General features: G+C 39.6%; 1 protein-coding gene across 2 annotated transcripts in view; it reads left to right on the top strand.

The window, feature by feature from the left end:
* The window catches only part of NEBL (nebulette), a 341,974-nt gene that overhangs the window by 91,382 nt on the left and 235,086 nt on the right, over window positions 1–15,506 (top strand). For both annotated transcript variants that reach the window (XM_075587538.1, XM_075587540.1), the window contains exon 4: window positions 15,034–15,141. In XM_075587538.1, the coding sequence (XP_075443653.1) occupies window positions 15,034–15,141 (108 nt within the window). The remainder of the gene's footprint in view (window positions 1–15,033; window positions 15,142–15,506) is intronic.

Here is a 15,506-nt window from a genome sequence, read left to right as displayed (position 1 = left end):
AGCTGACCAACTCAAAAGAAGAGAAGGGGGGCTGCCAGGGCAACAGCAGAAACCAGGAAGTGCTGGAACAAACAGGAGACAGAACAGACAGTACCAGTTAATTAGGAAAACACCTGAGATACCCAAGATATTATTTGAATATACCTTGCATATCCAAATTAGTATATATCCCAAGTATCTCAGTTGTGTTCCTTTTTATTTCCCCACATGTATAAAGATGTGTTTGGGGAGGTATGTAAGTCACTTAGGACTATGGTAAAATTGGATCTCTTGGTCTTTCTCCTTCTCTCTCTAATAGGTTTTATGATTCCATAGGAATCACATCACAATTTCTGACTTCTATGATTTACCTTGTTTTATGATTTATTTTCTTATAACTATATTTCAGATTTTCACTCTTTTTAACTTCATATGTTGATTATGAGGCCTCATACTAACCTAATTTGTAGTTGGTTAGTGTTAGGATTTATTTATAACTAGGAACAATAACCCCTTGGGAATTATGGTGTTTATGAAGGCCTGCTTTATCCACACCTTTATTTACCACTGTGGCTTGCAAGGGGTTAAGAAATAATGAGATCTTTTTAAACTTGTATCAGGCAGCAGCACTGAATGGTGTGAGAGGAATACAGTTGAAATACTGGCCTATACAAGAGGGTGGGCATGAGAAAATACCCAGAGGCTTAGAGGGGACATAGAAGGGCAGAAGTAGCAGACAGCAAGCATCAGACAAACAGCCATTAGACAAAGGCACTAGTGTTTTCCTCTTCATATGAAATACAAGCTGTACTCTTCTGACTATTGTGGTTTTTCTATTCAACAAAGAATTTATTGGACGGGAGTAAGTACAACAATATTTTGCACCAAACTCAGATTTGATCTATTGGTGAATGCATCGTTACTGGTGCTTTCAGTAATGCTGCTTAATAACTTAGCTATTTACTTTAGTTACACCATTTATTTTGTATTTTAGCATAATAAGCAATTGCTTGGCCACATTTTTTCTGATCTGCGATTAGTGAAGCAATAAAATATATAGTAATTTAACTAGGACCAAACAATGACCCAAGGGCTTTTTTATTTTTTTATTATTTCTTGCAATGCATTATTTCACGTAAATTAAAATGGAACAATCTCCATATTGTATTTCCCTTGACAAAACGACCCGTAAAAAAAAAAATATTCACAGAGAAGTTTCCTTTGTCAATAGGTTACACAAATACTAGGTCTATCAACAGTCAATTAAGAAATAGAGACCAACTTTGTTTTAACCTGCTGAATTATTCATTTTTATGTATGCATTCATTTACACATCTGAGAAGCATCTGATCTCGTTTTGCATCATCTGCTGTATGTCATTATGCTTGTACAAAAAGTCGAATACAATTACAATGTATTAGATGTGCCGGAGCATAATCAATAACATCTAAAGTAAGCATTACAAGGACACGTAAAAAGGCAATAGTATTGAAGATATAGTAATAGTGCAAGTCTGTTTAGGTTATCACTCACACTCCCAAAATAAAGAAAAACACAATTCGGGAATTACCAAATGCAGCAATCACCTACATTTCATATATCCTACACTTATGTTGATGTGATTGCCTGTAGTTTGCTTTTCTTTTAGATAGCGTTGAATATTTTACAGACAATTTCACATCATCCTACTGGACCGTCGAACAGTGCTCGAATTGTTCTCTAAATGTGAGAATTGATGTTTTGGTAATGTTTATAATTAAGGGAGGAGGAGTTGTGATATGTTATGGTGTTGGTTTTGAATTTAATTCCAGGCAGGAATAGAAGGTTGGGTATTCAGTTCCTGGCGGGGCTACTTATACTAGGTATGAGCATGGGTACATATCTCTCACTAACATAAACTGACATACATACTAATAAGCATGCAGTACATACATTGCCACACTGATATAACACAGGAATCACTGATGTATGCAATGAAATACAGATACACACTCACACATGTACAGTGATACACACAGACCATTGCATGTTTATATTCTCATATGTACTGCTAAAATGCTAAGCATATGCTCTATTGCTTATACTGATGCTATGTGCCTGAAACATTCTCAGTACAATGTAGTCTGGGTTTGGTGTGATGTGGAAACAATTACAAGATACATCTTTTGGCCATTGATCACAATCAAAGTACTAAAATAGGAAAGAGTCTATAAGAAATAAATTGGAATAAAGTTCTTGCAAGAAAAAATACGGAGGAAAAATTGGCAGTCTTTAAAACATTGTTAGAAAAGCACACTTATCAGTATTTATTACCCTTGTGTAATAAATATAAAAGAAACAAGTTTAAACAAACGTGACTAAATAAACAGGTAGGGGAGGAAATGGAAAGGAAAATGCAGACATTTAAATTCTTAGGGGCCACCGAAGCTGAATCGCATTCATTTCAGCCTCGGGGACCCCCTGCTTCCCGAGTTACAGGCCCGGTATGGGGTGCCGGTATCTCCATCATGTTTAAATCTCCCGCATCACATTACGCAGGAGATTTAAACAATGCAGGGGAATACGACAAGCCGCTAAGGTAATGAAGGGATTAACGTAGAGTACATGGTTTGTTGGGGGTAGAGGGGGTGGGTGAAGTGGTAGTTGCCCCAGTGGGGGGGGGTTTGGCCTACCAGGAAGGTTGCAGGGGTAGTTAACCCCTTCACTACCATAGCGGTGGTAACTGCTATGGGAATGAAGGTGTTAACCCCTCCCGCTACCACCCGAGAGGCCTAACCACCCACCCTGGGGCAACTACCACCTTCAGCCACCATCTCTACCCCCAATAAACATTAAAATACAACCCTACTACCCACCCCCTCTACCCCCAACAACCCCACCCCCCCAACACATATAGTACAATAATGGGCAAAATTGCTATTATCCAAATCTGGATAATCGTGCATTTGCCCATTAAAAATAAAACATCACCCATCAGCATATAATAAATTAAAGTTGTGCTTACCCCTGCCAGTATGAACGTCATCCTCGTCTTCCCAAACGTCCTCTGCATCTTCCGTGGGAAGCAACATTAAAAAAAAACTAACTACGGCCACTAAGCCCTTAATCACATGAGGTTGAAAAAAGACGTACGTCCATCAAGTTCAACCTATGCTAAATTTAGACAATAGATACTTTATCCTATATCTATACTTACTTATTTATCCAGAGGAAGGCAAACAAAATCCCCCAGTGTTATATCATCCAACGATATCTCATAAGGGGAAAAAGAAATTCCTTCCTGACTCAGTAAAAATATTAGCACCTGGATTGAAAACTAGTTGAAAAAGAGACAGAGAGTTGTCATTAATAGAACGATTTCAGGCTGGAATAAAGTTGTGAGTGGAGAACCTCAGGATTTTCTCCTCTCTCTTTCTCTGTGTGTAGGGGATATTTCTGCTAGCCCCTAAGGTAATGAAGCTGGTTTTATTTTATTTTAATAACACAGTATTGAAGCAGGCTGTCTCTGGAGCTGAACCGCATTAATTTCAGCCTCGGGGACCCCCTGCACCTAGGGTTATGGGGTGACGGTAATGTCCTATACACCTATAGCAAGAAGTATTCTCAAACATTCCATGTTTCTTCACCACCTAAGAGATGTAGAATTATCTATGCTAATAAATAAAACCATACAATTGACATATAAATTATATAAATCTAGATAAATTGGGCAGATATTTGATTGGGCCAGTTAGGTACTACTCATGCCAATGTCTACACATAATTGTATTGTAATTATGTATTTTCTCCCCGTATCTTTCCCCCGTTCCTCTTATGTATGAAACTCCCACCCTGCACCCCCCACTATTATAATTGATTTATTTTTCTGTATTAATAATCTGAATAAATTAAAGGGAAAAAAAGCTTTCTGTATTGCAATAATGTAAACGAGGTGTTGATAGAAATGTTTGTGCTCAGGAAAAATGTAAATAATTGTACACCCTCCCAGTCTATACCAGAGTCACAACATTATGCAATTTATCGCAACATTTGTATCTCCATTTCAAATAATGTAAAAAATAATTGGTCATATCTCTTGATGCAAGAGCAGGCTGGGCTTCTATACCCGAATATAGGTAGCCCTAACTGGCAACATGAAGGGGTTGCCAAGTGCCAGAATTTATAATCAGGTCCTTTTCATGGCCATAAGTGTGCAGTGGCCAACTCACCAAGGAATTGCATTGTCCTATCAACTGATGCATACATGGTTCCTGATTTGTGCAGTTTATGACACTAGGGTCAGTTTCCTGCTCCCTCTCAGTCCCCTGAATTTCCCGACTACCTAATTATAAAAAATAAAATGAATGAATTGGTCAGTCTAACCAATCTCAAAGCATCGGATTAAACTTGCCTGGAGAATAAAAGGGGTGGTATTTATTTATTTCAATTTTTTTTTAATGTGCCACTACCCAAGAAGCTCAGTACTAGAGCGCGTGTAGGAACTTGGGGAGGACACCCATCCCAGACCTACAACCGGGACGTACCGAAAAAATACTGTACCTATAGGGGAACGACAAGGAAGTCACACAGGGCGGGAAACATGAAAGGGGGCAGGAAACCTGGCTGCCGGGGTATTGGGGACTGTTTGCAATGTTTTGTTTAAAAAGGAAGGTTTTTAATTCCTTTCTGAATGAAAGTAAAGCTTCCTGATTTCTTAAAGCCGCAGGGAGCTTATTCCGCAGTCTTGTAGAGGCCCTTTGAAAATAAAATAAGTGTGGTAGCGGGTCCCAAAGAGGCGTTTAGCTATACTGATTATGGAGGAGGCCAGGTCATAATCTCCCGACTACTACAATGGAAATGTTGACATGCATATAGTGATCTGTACTCTGCCTCCATGTTTAACATATGTAAAGCAGCTGATTATGCATATCATTGATATATAGTTGGTAATCTTGCAATAGTTAAACCCTTTACTGGCAGTAAGCGTTTAAGGGACTAAGTCTATGGGGCTTATTCTATAAGTTCCATTAGCGCTTTACTGAGCGATCTGCATGGAAAGCCCCATTGACTTGAATGGGGCTTTCCGTGCAAAACGCACGGTAAAGCGCTAACTGAGCCTACCGAATAAGCCTCTATAAGGGCAGAAGCAGCCGATAGGGCTGTCTTCGTTTGAAATTCCCCATCTATGTCAATGGGAGAATTCAGCCAAAAGCATCCCGAACGGCCACTTCTCACATATAGACTCAGCCCCTAAGGGAGTTGATGAACAATGCCCTGGAAGACGGCTTGTCAGAAATAAGATTACATTGACTGACAGCAGCTTACAACACATTTGATGTACAAGAATTGCTGCCAAGTTTACAATGTCATAAACTTAATCTTGCGAAATACAGTAAAGTTCTTCAGCTTTTTCAAGAATTAATTGTGCTTGTAAAGTGTTACAAACACTTTAAACATTAAAAAGACAGTTCAAATTACTCCATATTTCACACGTAAGTATTCGATTAACACATATATTATGACAGATGAGCGATGTCTGTGCCATGAACAAGGTTTGTAAAGTTCATAAATTGTATATAATATAGCCATGGCTGGTCCAGCTATCTTTCTGCCCCTCCTGTCACGTAAGTCCCTGTAGCTACAGGCAGTGACAGGCTAACCTGTGGGGTTTACACCCCCTCGTGTAGCCTCCCTGTGTGGAAAGAGAGGTGGTGTCATGGGGTCTATGTTTCAGCCAAACTTGCTGCAGACCCTGTGCCCTTCCCTTTTGCATTAGGGAGGATGTTCAAAATTATAGGAGTCAGTTCTCCTCCATCTCTCTTAGGGAGAGAGGAGGTGTGAGTCCTCCTCCACCCCTCCTGGGGAGAGGAGCGTGTGTCAAGTTCTCCTTCACCCTCCTGGGGCTGGGAGAGCAAGATCTGTGCATGGCATAAGGCCTCAACCATTAAATGCTGGCCAACACCATCTAGGTTTCTGAGACCCCTTCTCTACACATATATTTTTTCTCTTCTGCAGAATTTAACTTGGCTCGCTCATTTACAAATGCATTGCTTTTAGCACTTAACCTGAGAAGCGTCTACTGGTTGAGTTTAAGCTATTTGTGCTTCAAAATGCACATGTATTCATACATATTTTCATAAGTCTTTTAAAAACGAATTCTTTCAATTTTCAAGAATATTGTGGTACAGATAAAGAAAGGGAAAGAGCATAAATAAGAAACAAAATCTTAGGATCAACAAAATAAACTAAAAACAAAACTTGTTTAATGCCTTCTAACAATTTATAGCCAATGATTATGTGTAATGAAATAATTACAATAATTACAATCATTAAAAGTTATTTGTAATTCTTGTCTCCAATTACAAAGGATCGCATTTTAAATAATACAAGAAATTCATAGGCATAAGATTTTTAAATGTTTCGAAGAATTGGAAGAACCTAGAAAGTTGCTTAAAGCAGAATCTCCTCCCAAAATGAAAGTTTATTTTCAATATACACTGGTTTTATAGGATCCTCAACATGCAGGAGATTTTGACTGGTCCCTGCACTTTATGAGATGTAAACATGGTGTTCCCTTTGTTCATTGGCTGACTGGAAGCAGGGCTGGTGCCAAGGGTGAGCAAAAGAGGCAGTGGCCTCAGGCGGCATTTTCCTAGGGCAGCATTTTCTGTGCCTTTTGTTCCTGGTATAATACCAGCAACGAAAGGAGGCACACAGATTTCTACCCTAGGGCCGGCTTGATGGTGGTGTGATTGGTGCCTCCGTAAACTCCGGCATCTCCAGCTATCACATGGCATTGCGACATCACATGACGCCACCTGGCAGGAGAAGATGCCGGCTGGACAAAGTAAGATGCTCTTCGCTCTAATGGGAGAAGCAGCTCTCTGCGCTTGCCTCAAGTGCCGAATTTCGGCGTGCTGGCCCTACCCGAGTGGTACTGTCAAAATCCCGAAATTTCCCAGGTTTTCCATTAAAAATCTGTTCCATGGTGTAAAATCCGTTGGCAGATTTTTCCAGTTTCAATCTGTATGTATTAATCCAAAATCTGCCATTGGATATAATCCAACTTTTTTTTTTTAAAGAATCCAATCCTCAGATTCCACAATCCGTTGGCAGATTGTTAAAAATCCGACAATTTGTTTTTAATCGGCCACATGAATTGTCAGTGATTGAAAAGCCTCCTTTAAAAGGCAGATCACCCTTTTGAGACTGACCTGCGGAAATCAGTAAACCAAAGGAACTGGCCAATCCGAGGCGGCTCTAAATACACACACAACAAAAATATCATCCATTTCTACCTGGAAATACTCTGATACTGCAGGTGAATAGATCCTGAAATCAAGGAAAGACCGAACCAGTTCTACTCTGGGAGACCACATAGTTCCGAATATTTGAAAACAAATAATAAAATCGGGGATACTGTTAACGATAACCACAAGGGATCGGTTATATTGAAGATACGGCATTTCTTAAGTTTGGTATCAGTTGAGGCAGACCGATAACATTGTATTACCAAAATTAGAAAGAGGGATGTGCAAACAGCCCCCTCCCTAGCTAGAAGCCCACTAATAGATGCACTCCAAGGGCTATTAAAACATAACATTTATTATAACAATTAAAAGGAACTACACAAATATAATGATCATGAATCGTGATGAAATAATAAATCGTGATGTGAGTTAAAAATAATGGGAATAGGTCTGGTACTGGGGAAGATGACTAACAGGTCTAAAGCCCTAGTGTTGAATAATATAATCTGAGACAACTACTAGAATTAAATAGGCAATCAATCCACCTGTAGAACCTAACTATATATGGAGCAACTAATCCTAATTAGTGTAGCTATTTGATAACAGTGAAATACTCATAGTGTGATGAGAGGTTAACACTAACACAGCATACCTAATAACCAACTAAAGATTGCAATATATAAAGCACGTCGCAGAAACTCATGATATCGTGATGATCAGATGGTAGGGGCTAAGCTAGATATAAACGCCATGCTAACCATGGCGCAGCTCAAACCTCACTGCATAGTTTTACTCCTAGCAAATAAATGGTGATAGTTGACAGTAATGCGGGCCAACTTGACGCAATCATTGGTTGGTGGTATGTGGATTGAACCTGTGTAGGGTAACATCAGCACACCAAAACCAGTGATATGAGAACCATATTAGATAAATGTAATGCACATCATGAACGAGATGAAGTTGAGACTAATATCAATGCCTTGCCAGAAAAAAACAAACGCTTATTAGCAATCACCTCTTCTCTGAAATGCATAGATTATATACAGGACAAAAGGTGATTGCTAATAAGCGTTTGTTCTTTGCTGACAAGGCATTGATATTAGTCTCAACTTCATCTCGTTCATTATGTGCATTACATTTATCTAATGTTGTTCTCATATCACTGGTTTAGGTGTGCTGATGTTACCCTACACAGGTTCAATCCACATACCACCAACCAATGATTGCGTCAAGTTGACCCGCATCACTGTAAACTATCACCATTTAGTTGCTAGGAGTAAACCTATGCAGTGAGGTTTGAGCTGCGCCATGGTTAGCATGGCGTTTATATCTAGCTTAGCCCCTACCATCTGATCATCATGATATCATGAGTTTCTGCGACGTGCTTTATATATTGCAATCTTTAGTTGGTTATTAGGTATGCTGTGTTAGTGTTAACCTCTCATCACACTATGAGTATTTCACTGTTATCAAATAGCTACACTAATTAGGATTAGTTGCTCCATATATAGTTAGGTTCTACAGGTGGATTGATTGCCTATTTAATTCTAGTAGTTGTCTCAGATTATATTATTCAACACTAGGGCTTTAGACCTGTTAGTCATCTTCCCCAGTACCAGACCTATTCCCATTATTTTTAACTCACATCACGATTTATTATTTCATCACGATTCATGATCATTATATTTGTGTAGTTCCTTTTAATTGTTATAATAAATGTTATGTTTTAATAGCCCTTGGAGTGCATCTATTATTTATTTATTTATAAAATATTTTACCAGGAAGTAATACATTGAGCTACATATTAGTGGGCTTCTAGCTAGGGAGGGGGCTGTTTACACATCCCTCTTTCTAATTTTGGTAATACAATTACAGTCAGCCCATCTGATGCACCCAATGCCAATCTAGGCATTCTTTAGGGCGAAAATTATATTTCTTACACTATTTTCACTTTGCGAGCAGTATATACCTTGTGTGTTCTTAAACCGATAACATTCCCTTACGTTTATCCCATTTTGTGAATTGAAATGCAATGGAGAAAACTCTCCTGTCGCTTTTTTAAATTACATTGCTAGCTCACCTAAAATGTGAATACAACACATCAAAATCCCAGACTGAATATGTCGGAAACAATTACAGACAACATGCGTATAGTGAGTTGTGACTTATGCAAAATCTATACAAGGGTGATTTGTTGCATGCACAATACAAGCCTTTTCCTCTTCCAAAATTCCTGTGTTCCTGATCATGCGGATGCCTTACATGACTGTACTCCAATGACCATCCATTTTATTTAACTGGGTATGAATCATTTGCCTTTTAAAAGTAGAGTTTCCTGGCACAGGGCATTTATGAGTATGTAATGGGGGGCGTGCCTTGCCTAACACTCATCATACAGTAGTTATGCAGAAAGTTTGTCAAGAGCCTCTAGTAATTATAGAATGTTAAATTGCAATCTGCACATTCAGTATTTTAAAATATTCATGCAAGATTTCACTTGATTTTTAATCAAGCTCTGTGCACTTATTATTTTAATGCCCCCAATTTTTCTCTTAGAAACTTTAGACAGTTTGCATACTTATACACACCTTTTTTTTTTTTTAAATAGATGACAGGATAACATCACACACTTTACTTTGTGTTTGTCTGAGCCATAATCCTCATAATCCTCATAATGATCAACATTTTCTAATTCATTTCTAGGAGATTTAAAAGAAAATTTGCAGATTATAAAGGTGTCTTCCCTCTCCATATCTCTCCTTAGGGGTCCCTACATATCCCACCGGTTCTCCCTCTTTGGATTCAGCCCCCTCCCCTCTCTCCTCTTGCTGCCCCCCCCATGCTTTCCTATTTGCAATATGGCACAACATACAGTATTTTCTCCATATATTGAGTGAGAGATGCTGCTCATTTTCATCCCTCAGCCCTCTATTTTTAGAGTTTATAGGCTCTTGTATTTTCTCACCATTTTCTTGAGAGAGAGAAGTACTGTAGCACACCTGAGGTACCTGAGAAATATGCTAATAACCATATGTTTTTTTTTTAGTAGATCAAAATTAGCATCTTTTCCAGATATGTCTCTCTCCTCTCTGAACTTTGGAAAGTTTGTTGACAGAAAATTGCATGCTCTCCTCCGACACTCATACTTCTGGGTCTGGAGGGGAGTAAGGCCATCTATAGGTAAGACAGGCTTAACACATGGCAGTGCTAACTTACATTGCGTCAAGACTGGAAAAAACATCCCGTGAGAGGAGGTTGTTCAGCGGTGCACAGCAGAGCAAAAAAGAAGTAATAAAGGTTGTGCTATAATATAAAACATTTTATTGGGCCATATGCAAAAAAGGTAAAAATAGGATAACCCTACAAGTGACCTCCAACGCGTTTCACCCGCACACGGGCTTTATCAAAGAGTAAAGTCCCTCGGTACACAACGTACTATATGGGAGACAAAATCGGATATGACGTCAATTCACCACCTGCACCTGGTAATCCCCATTGTGTCAAGCCTGTACTACTGAGATATACAATGGCCATTGTTTCTGTATATAATTAGCATTGTGGATATCCGTTAACCTCAGGGAAAACCAGGTCTGTTAATGATTTTTTTTTTTTTAAACTTAAATTTTATTGGGTTTACAAATTATAAATTGTCATTACAAAATGACAACGGCCAAGTGGCAGAAACCACACTCTGGGCCGCCCATACGGCAACACTGAAGGGAAAAATAATTAGCATAACTTCCCATAGGAACAAAAGAAAAGCAAAAGAGGATAGAAAGTTTAAATGACAACCTAAGGAAAAACGAAGAGGCATTCCAGCAAACCCGTTAATGATTCTGATAACCGTACTGAGTTAACGAACCTCTGTGGATCTGGGCCTATTACGTCTTGGTACCTTGGCTTTACTCATTTATATAATAATTCTAATTCATCATATGTTTTGTTATCGAAACAATCTTATTTTATAGACTCCCTAAGCTCAAAGCTTCCTTACAAGTTGTTCGATGAATTAAAATTCCATTCTTCTTAAATTAGAATCCACATGGTATGGCACGTTTAGCTTTTCACGATTTATGTGCTGTAGTTCTCAAATATGGATTTAAAGCAGAGTTGCCAAAGGTTTCACTCAAAAAAAACCTCATCAACTACTGTAATGACTTTTGTATGACTAAAAAGTGTAATTTAACTCAATATATACAGCATCGGGAATCTTCTAAGCCAGCGGTAGGCCACATGATATACTTCAACGGATGCATCTGTGGCCCCTAAGCCCTTAAAAGGGCCACACATTACACATACACGTATATTTGTTTTCTTTTCTTGGTGTCAGGTGGAACATTGCACATTGCAACCCCTGGTAGGTTCTTCTCCCCCACTCCGGTCAGCTGCTTAATGCCGGCGCGCTGGTGATTACCGTCCCACTCTTCTTCGTACACTGAGAACTAGTTATTAGCACAGAAGAGGAGTTGGAAAGAATTTATCAGGGCACTGTTATTAGGCAGCAGAGGAATTGGGAAGAAGCTGTGATCCATGCCAGCACCATCGCCGCACCTTCTGCACTGGGGAGAGAGGGAGAGCAGGCTGCTCGTTGAGCCAGAAACTGGGGGGCCGCAGGAGAAACTGGCTGTTTCCCACCAATATTGTAAGCTCTTACTTGTGGTGCCACTTTCTGCAGCTGTATGATGGAGGCCCTAATACATAGGATAGCAAGAGCCTGAATGAAGATGCACTAATATCCTGGCAAAGGTTCACTCAATTTTTTTTAAGGAATTAGACACAAAATAAGCTGTGGTGAGAAGCAAAAGCCCTCTTCCATACACTGTACAGCAAATAAAAATACAATTTGTGAGCACATTCACAGGTCTTAGACAGGTTAGCATCCCTACCTTTCCCCATTATCTCTTAGCACACAATGTTTCCACTGCAGCCAGGGATTCTGGGTAATGACATGCAAATGAGCAGAGTGTGTCACTCTTTAATTATTATCCATTTTAACATGGAACCCTATAAGTTTATGCCTTTTGTATTAAACAGCTTTTTCAGCACATCTTGGGTTTAAAAAGAAGTGCATAGTCAGTAACCCTACTCACAAACAGCTGTTTTGGGTCTCACCAGTGCGAGTTTGGATATTGGCTTTGCATGCAATGTGAAGCTGATAATGGGTATTATCAGACACAAAACAAGTCATGGTGGGTAACAGGTGACAAAAACCCTCCACCATACAGTGTACAGCAAATAAAAATATCACTTGTGACCACATTCGTATGTTTCAGACTGGTCTACAACCCTGCCTTTCCCCGTGGGGAGCAGGGCCGGCCTTGGGATGTGTGGGGCTCGAGGCGGCAAGCTGGCAATTGCAGCTACCCATGGTAGAGGTGGGGGAACTTAACTTGATGAGCAGCCTTCCGCCTCTAGCGTTGCGGCGTTATGACATGTGACATCGCATTGACATGGCAACGACGCTGCAGCAGACACGCACGCACACTCTCTCTCTTTGGGGTGAGGAGCACTGTGGCTAATACTGGACACATGTTACATAAAGCTTGGCCCCCTGCAGACGCACTTACCAGAACTCCCTCCTACTGTCTCTGTACGTTCTCCCTACCTACCAATTAGACTGTAAGCTCCTCGGGGCAGGGACTCCTCTTCCTTAATGTTACTTTTATGTCTGAAGCACTTATTCCCATGATCTGTTATTTATATTATCTGTTATTTATTAGATTACCACATGTATTACCACTGTGAAGCGCTATGTACATTAATGGCGCTATATAAATAAAGACATACAATACAATACACACACTTACTTTGGAGTGAGAGGCGATCCTGCCAGTCTGAGGACCCCCGCGCTCCCTCCGGTTGGGCAGAAGTTGGATCCCGGCGCTAGCAGTAGGAGGGAGCGTGAGGCCCACGGCAACCACTTTGCTCACCTTGCCCTAAAGCTGGCCCTGCTGGGGAGACCAGGCTGCTGGGTCAGCCAGGGACTGGGAGCCGCTGGTAAAGCTCCAGAGGACAGACTGTTGTCCACCAATGTTCTAAATGCTTACTTGGGGTGTCACTTTCTGAAGCTGTATTCCGGAGGCCCTATGTTTATTATACATTCTGTACACTGCACAGTGGAGGGTTTTTGCCACTTTTTTAATCACCACAACTTACTTTGTGTCTAGTTGTAGCCCCTTCCAGCTTTGCATACTGTAGCACAGCTGGTAACCAACTTCACACTGATGAAACCCTAAAAGGTGGAAACGGCTATAACCCAGGCTATGCTAAAAAAAATCCCAGTAATACGGCATGCATAAGCTTGTAGGGGTCCATGTTAAAATGGGCAAGAAGCAAAATGGGACATATTGTTAGTGCTCATTTGTCATTAACCAGAATCCCTGGCTTCATTGGAAGCATTGTATGCTTCAGCAGCTGCATTTGCAGCAGGAGAGGAGAGAGGTAGAGACTACAATTGCTGTTCCATACCCTGTGGTTTGATCTTGAACTATTTTTTGTAATCACCACATATTCTCTTGTTCTGCTACCTTTACAGTGTACCGTAGCATTTTTTGCTTGTTAGATTATCTTTTTTGCTTAAGTTATCTAGGGCTTATTTTGTTGATTGTTTTTGGGGTATTGGGGTAGGGGAAGTACCTCTTGTTCCTTTAGGGAAAAGGCGGAACGGGCCTGATGAAGGGGTCTGTCCCGAAACGTTGCCCCCCTGTTTATCCCCCATTTTTGTGCCCCCCGCCTTTTTTCTCTCCACTCCCCCACTCTACCATTTTTTTGCTATTTTTTAGTGTGCTTTATTCTATTGTGTTGGTGTCACTTTGCTCCTTGTATTTAACTTGTGCATTTATTAAATGCTTATCTGATTTGGCATTTCCCACTTGTTGCATACTTTTCCTACAGTCATAGCGTGCTGGAACTATTAGTATTGTTGGTCATTGTATGCTAAGAGACAATGGGGAAAGGCAGGGTTGCAGACTAGTTTGAGACGTGAATGTGCTCACAAGTGATATTTTTATTTTAAGGAATTTGAACATTTGTGATTCTATTTTACTATTGTGTACAAAGCAAAAGGTGTTGGTGCGAAGGCTTTTTGTGAATTCTAACAACTTTTTATTTGGGGGAGGGGGAAATATTTACAAAATGTACAAAATGTTGGAGCTATGTGTAGAAATTAAAAAGGTGCGCCAAAATACCTCTACTGAGCTACTTTACATTTTCTGCTTCGGTGAAATATTTTTTTATATTTACCACATACAGAAATATGAATTGTAAATATGATTAAACTACAGTTGCAAAGTCTTCACATTTAGTTATTGAACAATGAGTTAGCCTTAGCACACAAAAAATAATAACCTTAAAAATAATGCAATCACCAAATGGTCAAGAGAACCATACAAAGAAACCCCAAATATTTGCACTCTACCTTAAATAATGGTAGTAATATAAAACAGTAATGTTCTTAAATAAGTGTTTAGTAACAAATCCAATGATTATTGCATGATGCTTGTTATGAGTATATAAATGTCGTCGTCAACACAGAATGGAATTACCCCTCCTGGATTTTTTACTAAACACTTATTTAAGAACATTAGTGTTTTATATTACTACCATTATTTAAGGTAGAGTGAAATATTTGGGGTTTCTTTGTATGGTCCTCTTGACCATTTGGTGTTGCTACTATATATTTCCCATGCACCCCTTACATATTTCAATTTTGGAGTACTAAGGTTGAGCATATGGTCTTCCATTGTTTTCTAAATAATGCAATCATGCAGAATTTACTGAGTTTTCTATATCTTCAAGAGTATGAATGTGTTTTCTTTTTGTGCAGGTAAAATACAAGAAAGACTTTGAAGACAGCAAGGGAAGAGGTTTCAGCATTGTGACTGATACTCCCGAATTACAGAGGCTGAAAAAGACACAGGAACAAATCAGTAATGTATGTGGGAATTTCATCATCAGCAAAGACATGCAACAACTGTTTTGGTTTGTAACGATTTAGTGCAGTTTGTGAGATTTGTTTCAAATAGAAATACAATTTGGATGAGTCCGTGGGTGTGTGTGTGTCAGGTTCATAAATGAATGCTCTTCATGCTCCATCTCACGATTCACCCCCATATACCACCACATTTTTTTTTACTGTTTTATAAACATAGGAGTCTATTAAGGCAAATTTGGAGCAAAACTGAGGCATTTCCATCCTGCATCAGTGTCAAAGTACTTTGCTCCAATGTTGCCTCGTCTGCAACAGCTTGCAACTTGGAAAGTGTCAGTAGGAGGAGCTCCGGAGGTAAAGAGATGTGT

This window comes from Ascaphus truei, chromosome 2 (genome assembly GCF_040206685.1).
Source record: "Ascaphus truei isolate aAscTru1 chromosome 2, aAscTru1.hap1, whole genome shotgun sequence".
NCBI classification, from domain to species: Eukaryota; Metazoa; Chordata; class Amphibia; order Anura; family Ascaphidae; genus Ascaphus; species Ascaphus truei.
The sequence above is the reverse complement of the archived record's forward strand: the minus strand, read 5'-3'. Positions and strand labels throughout refer to the sequence as shown.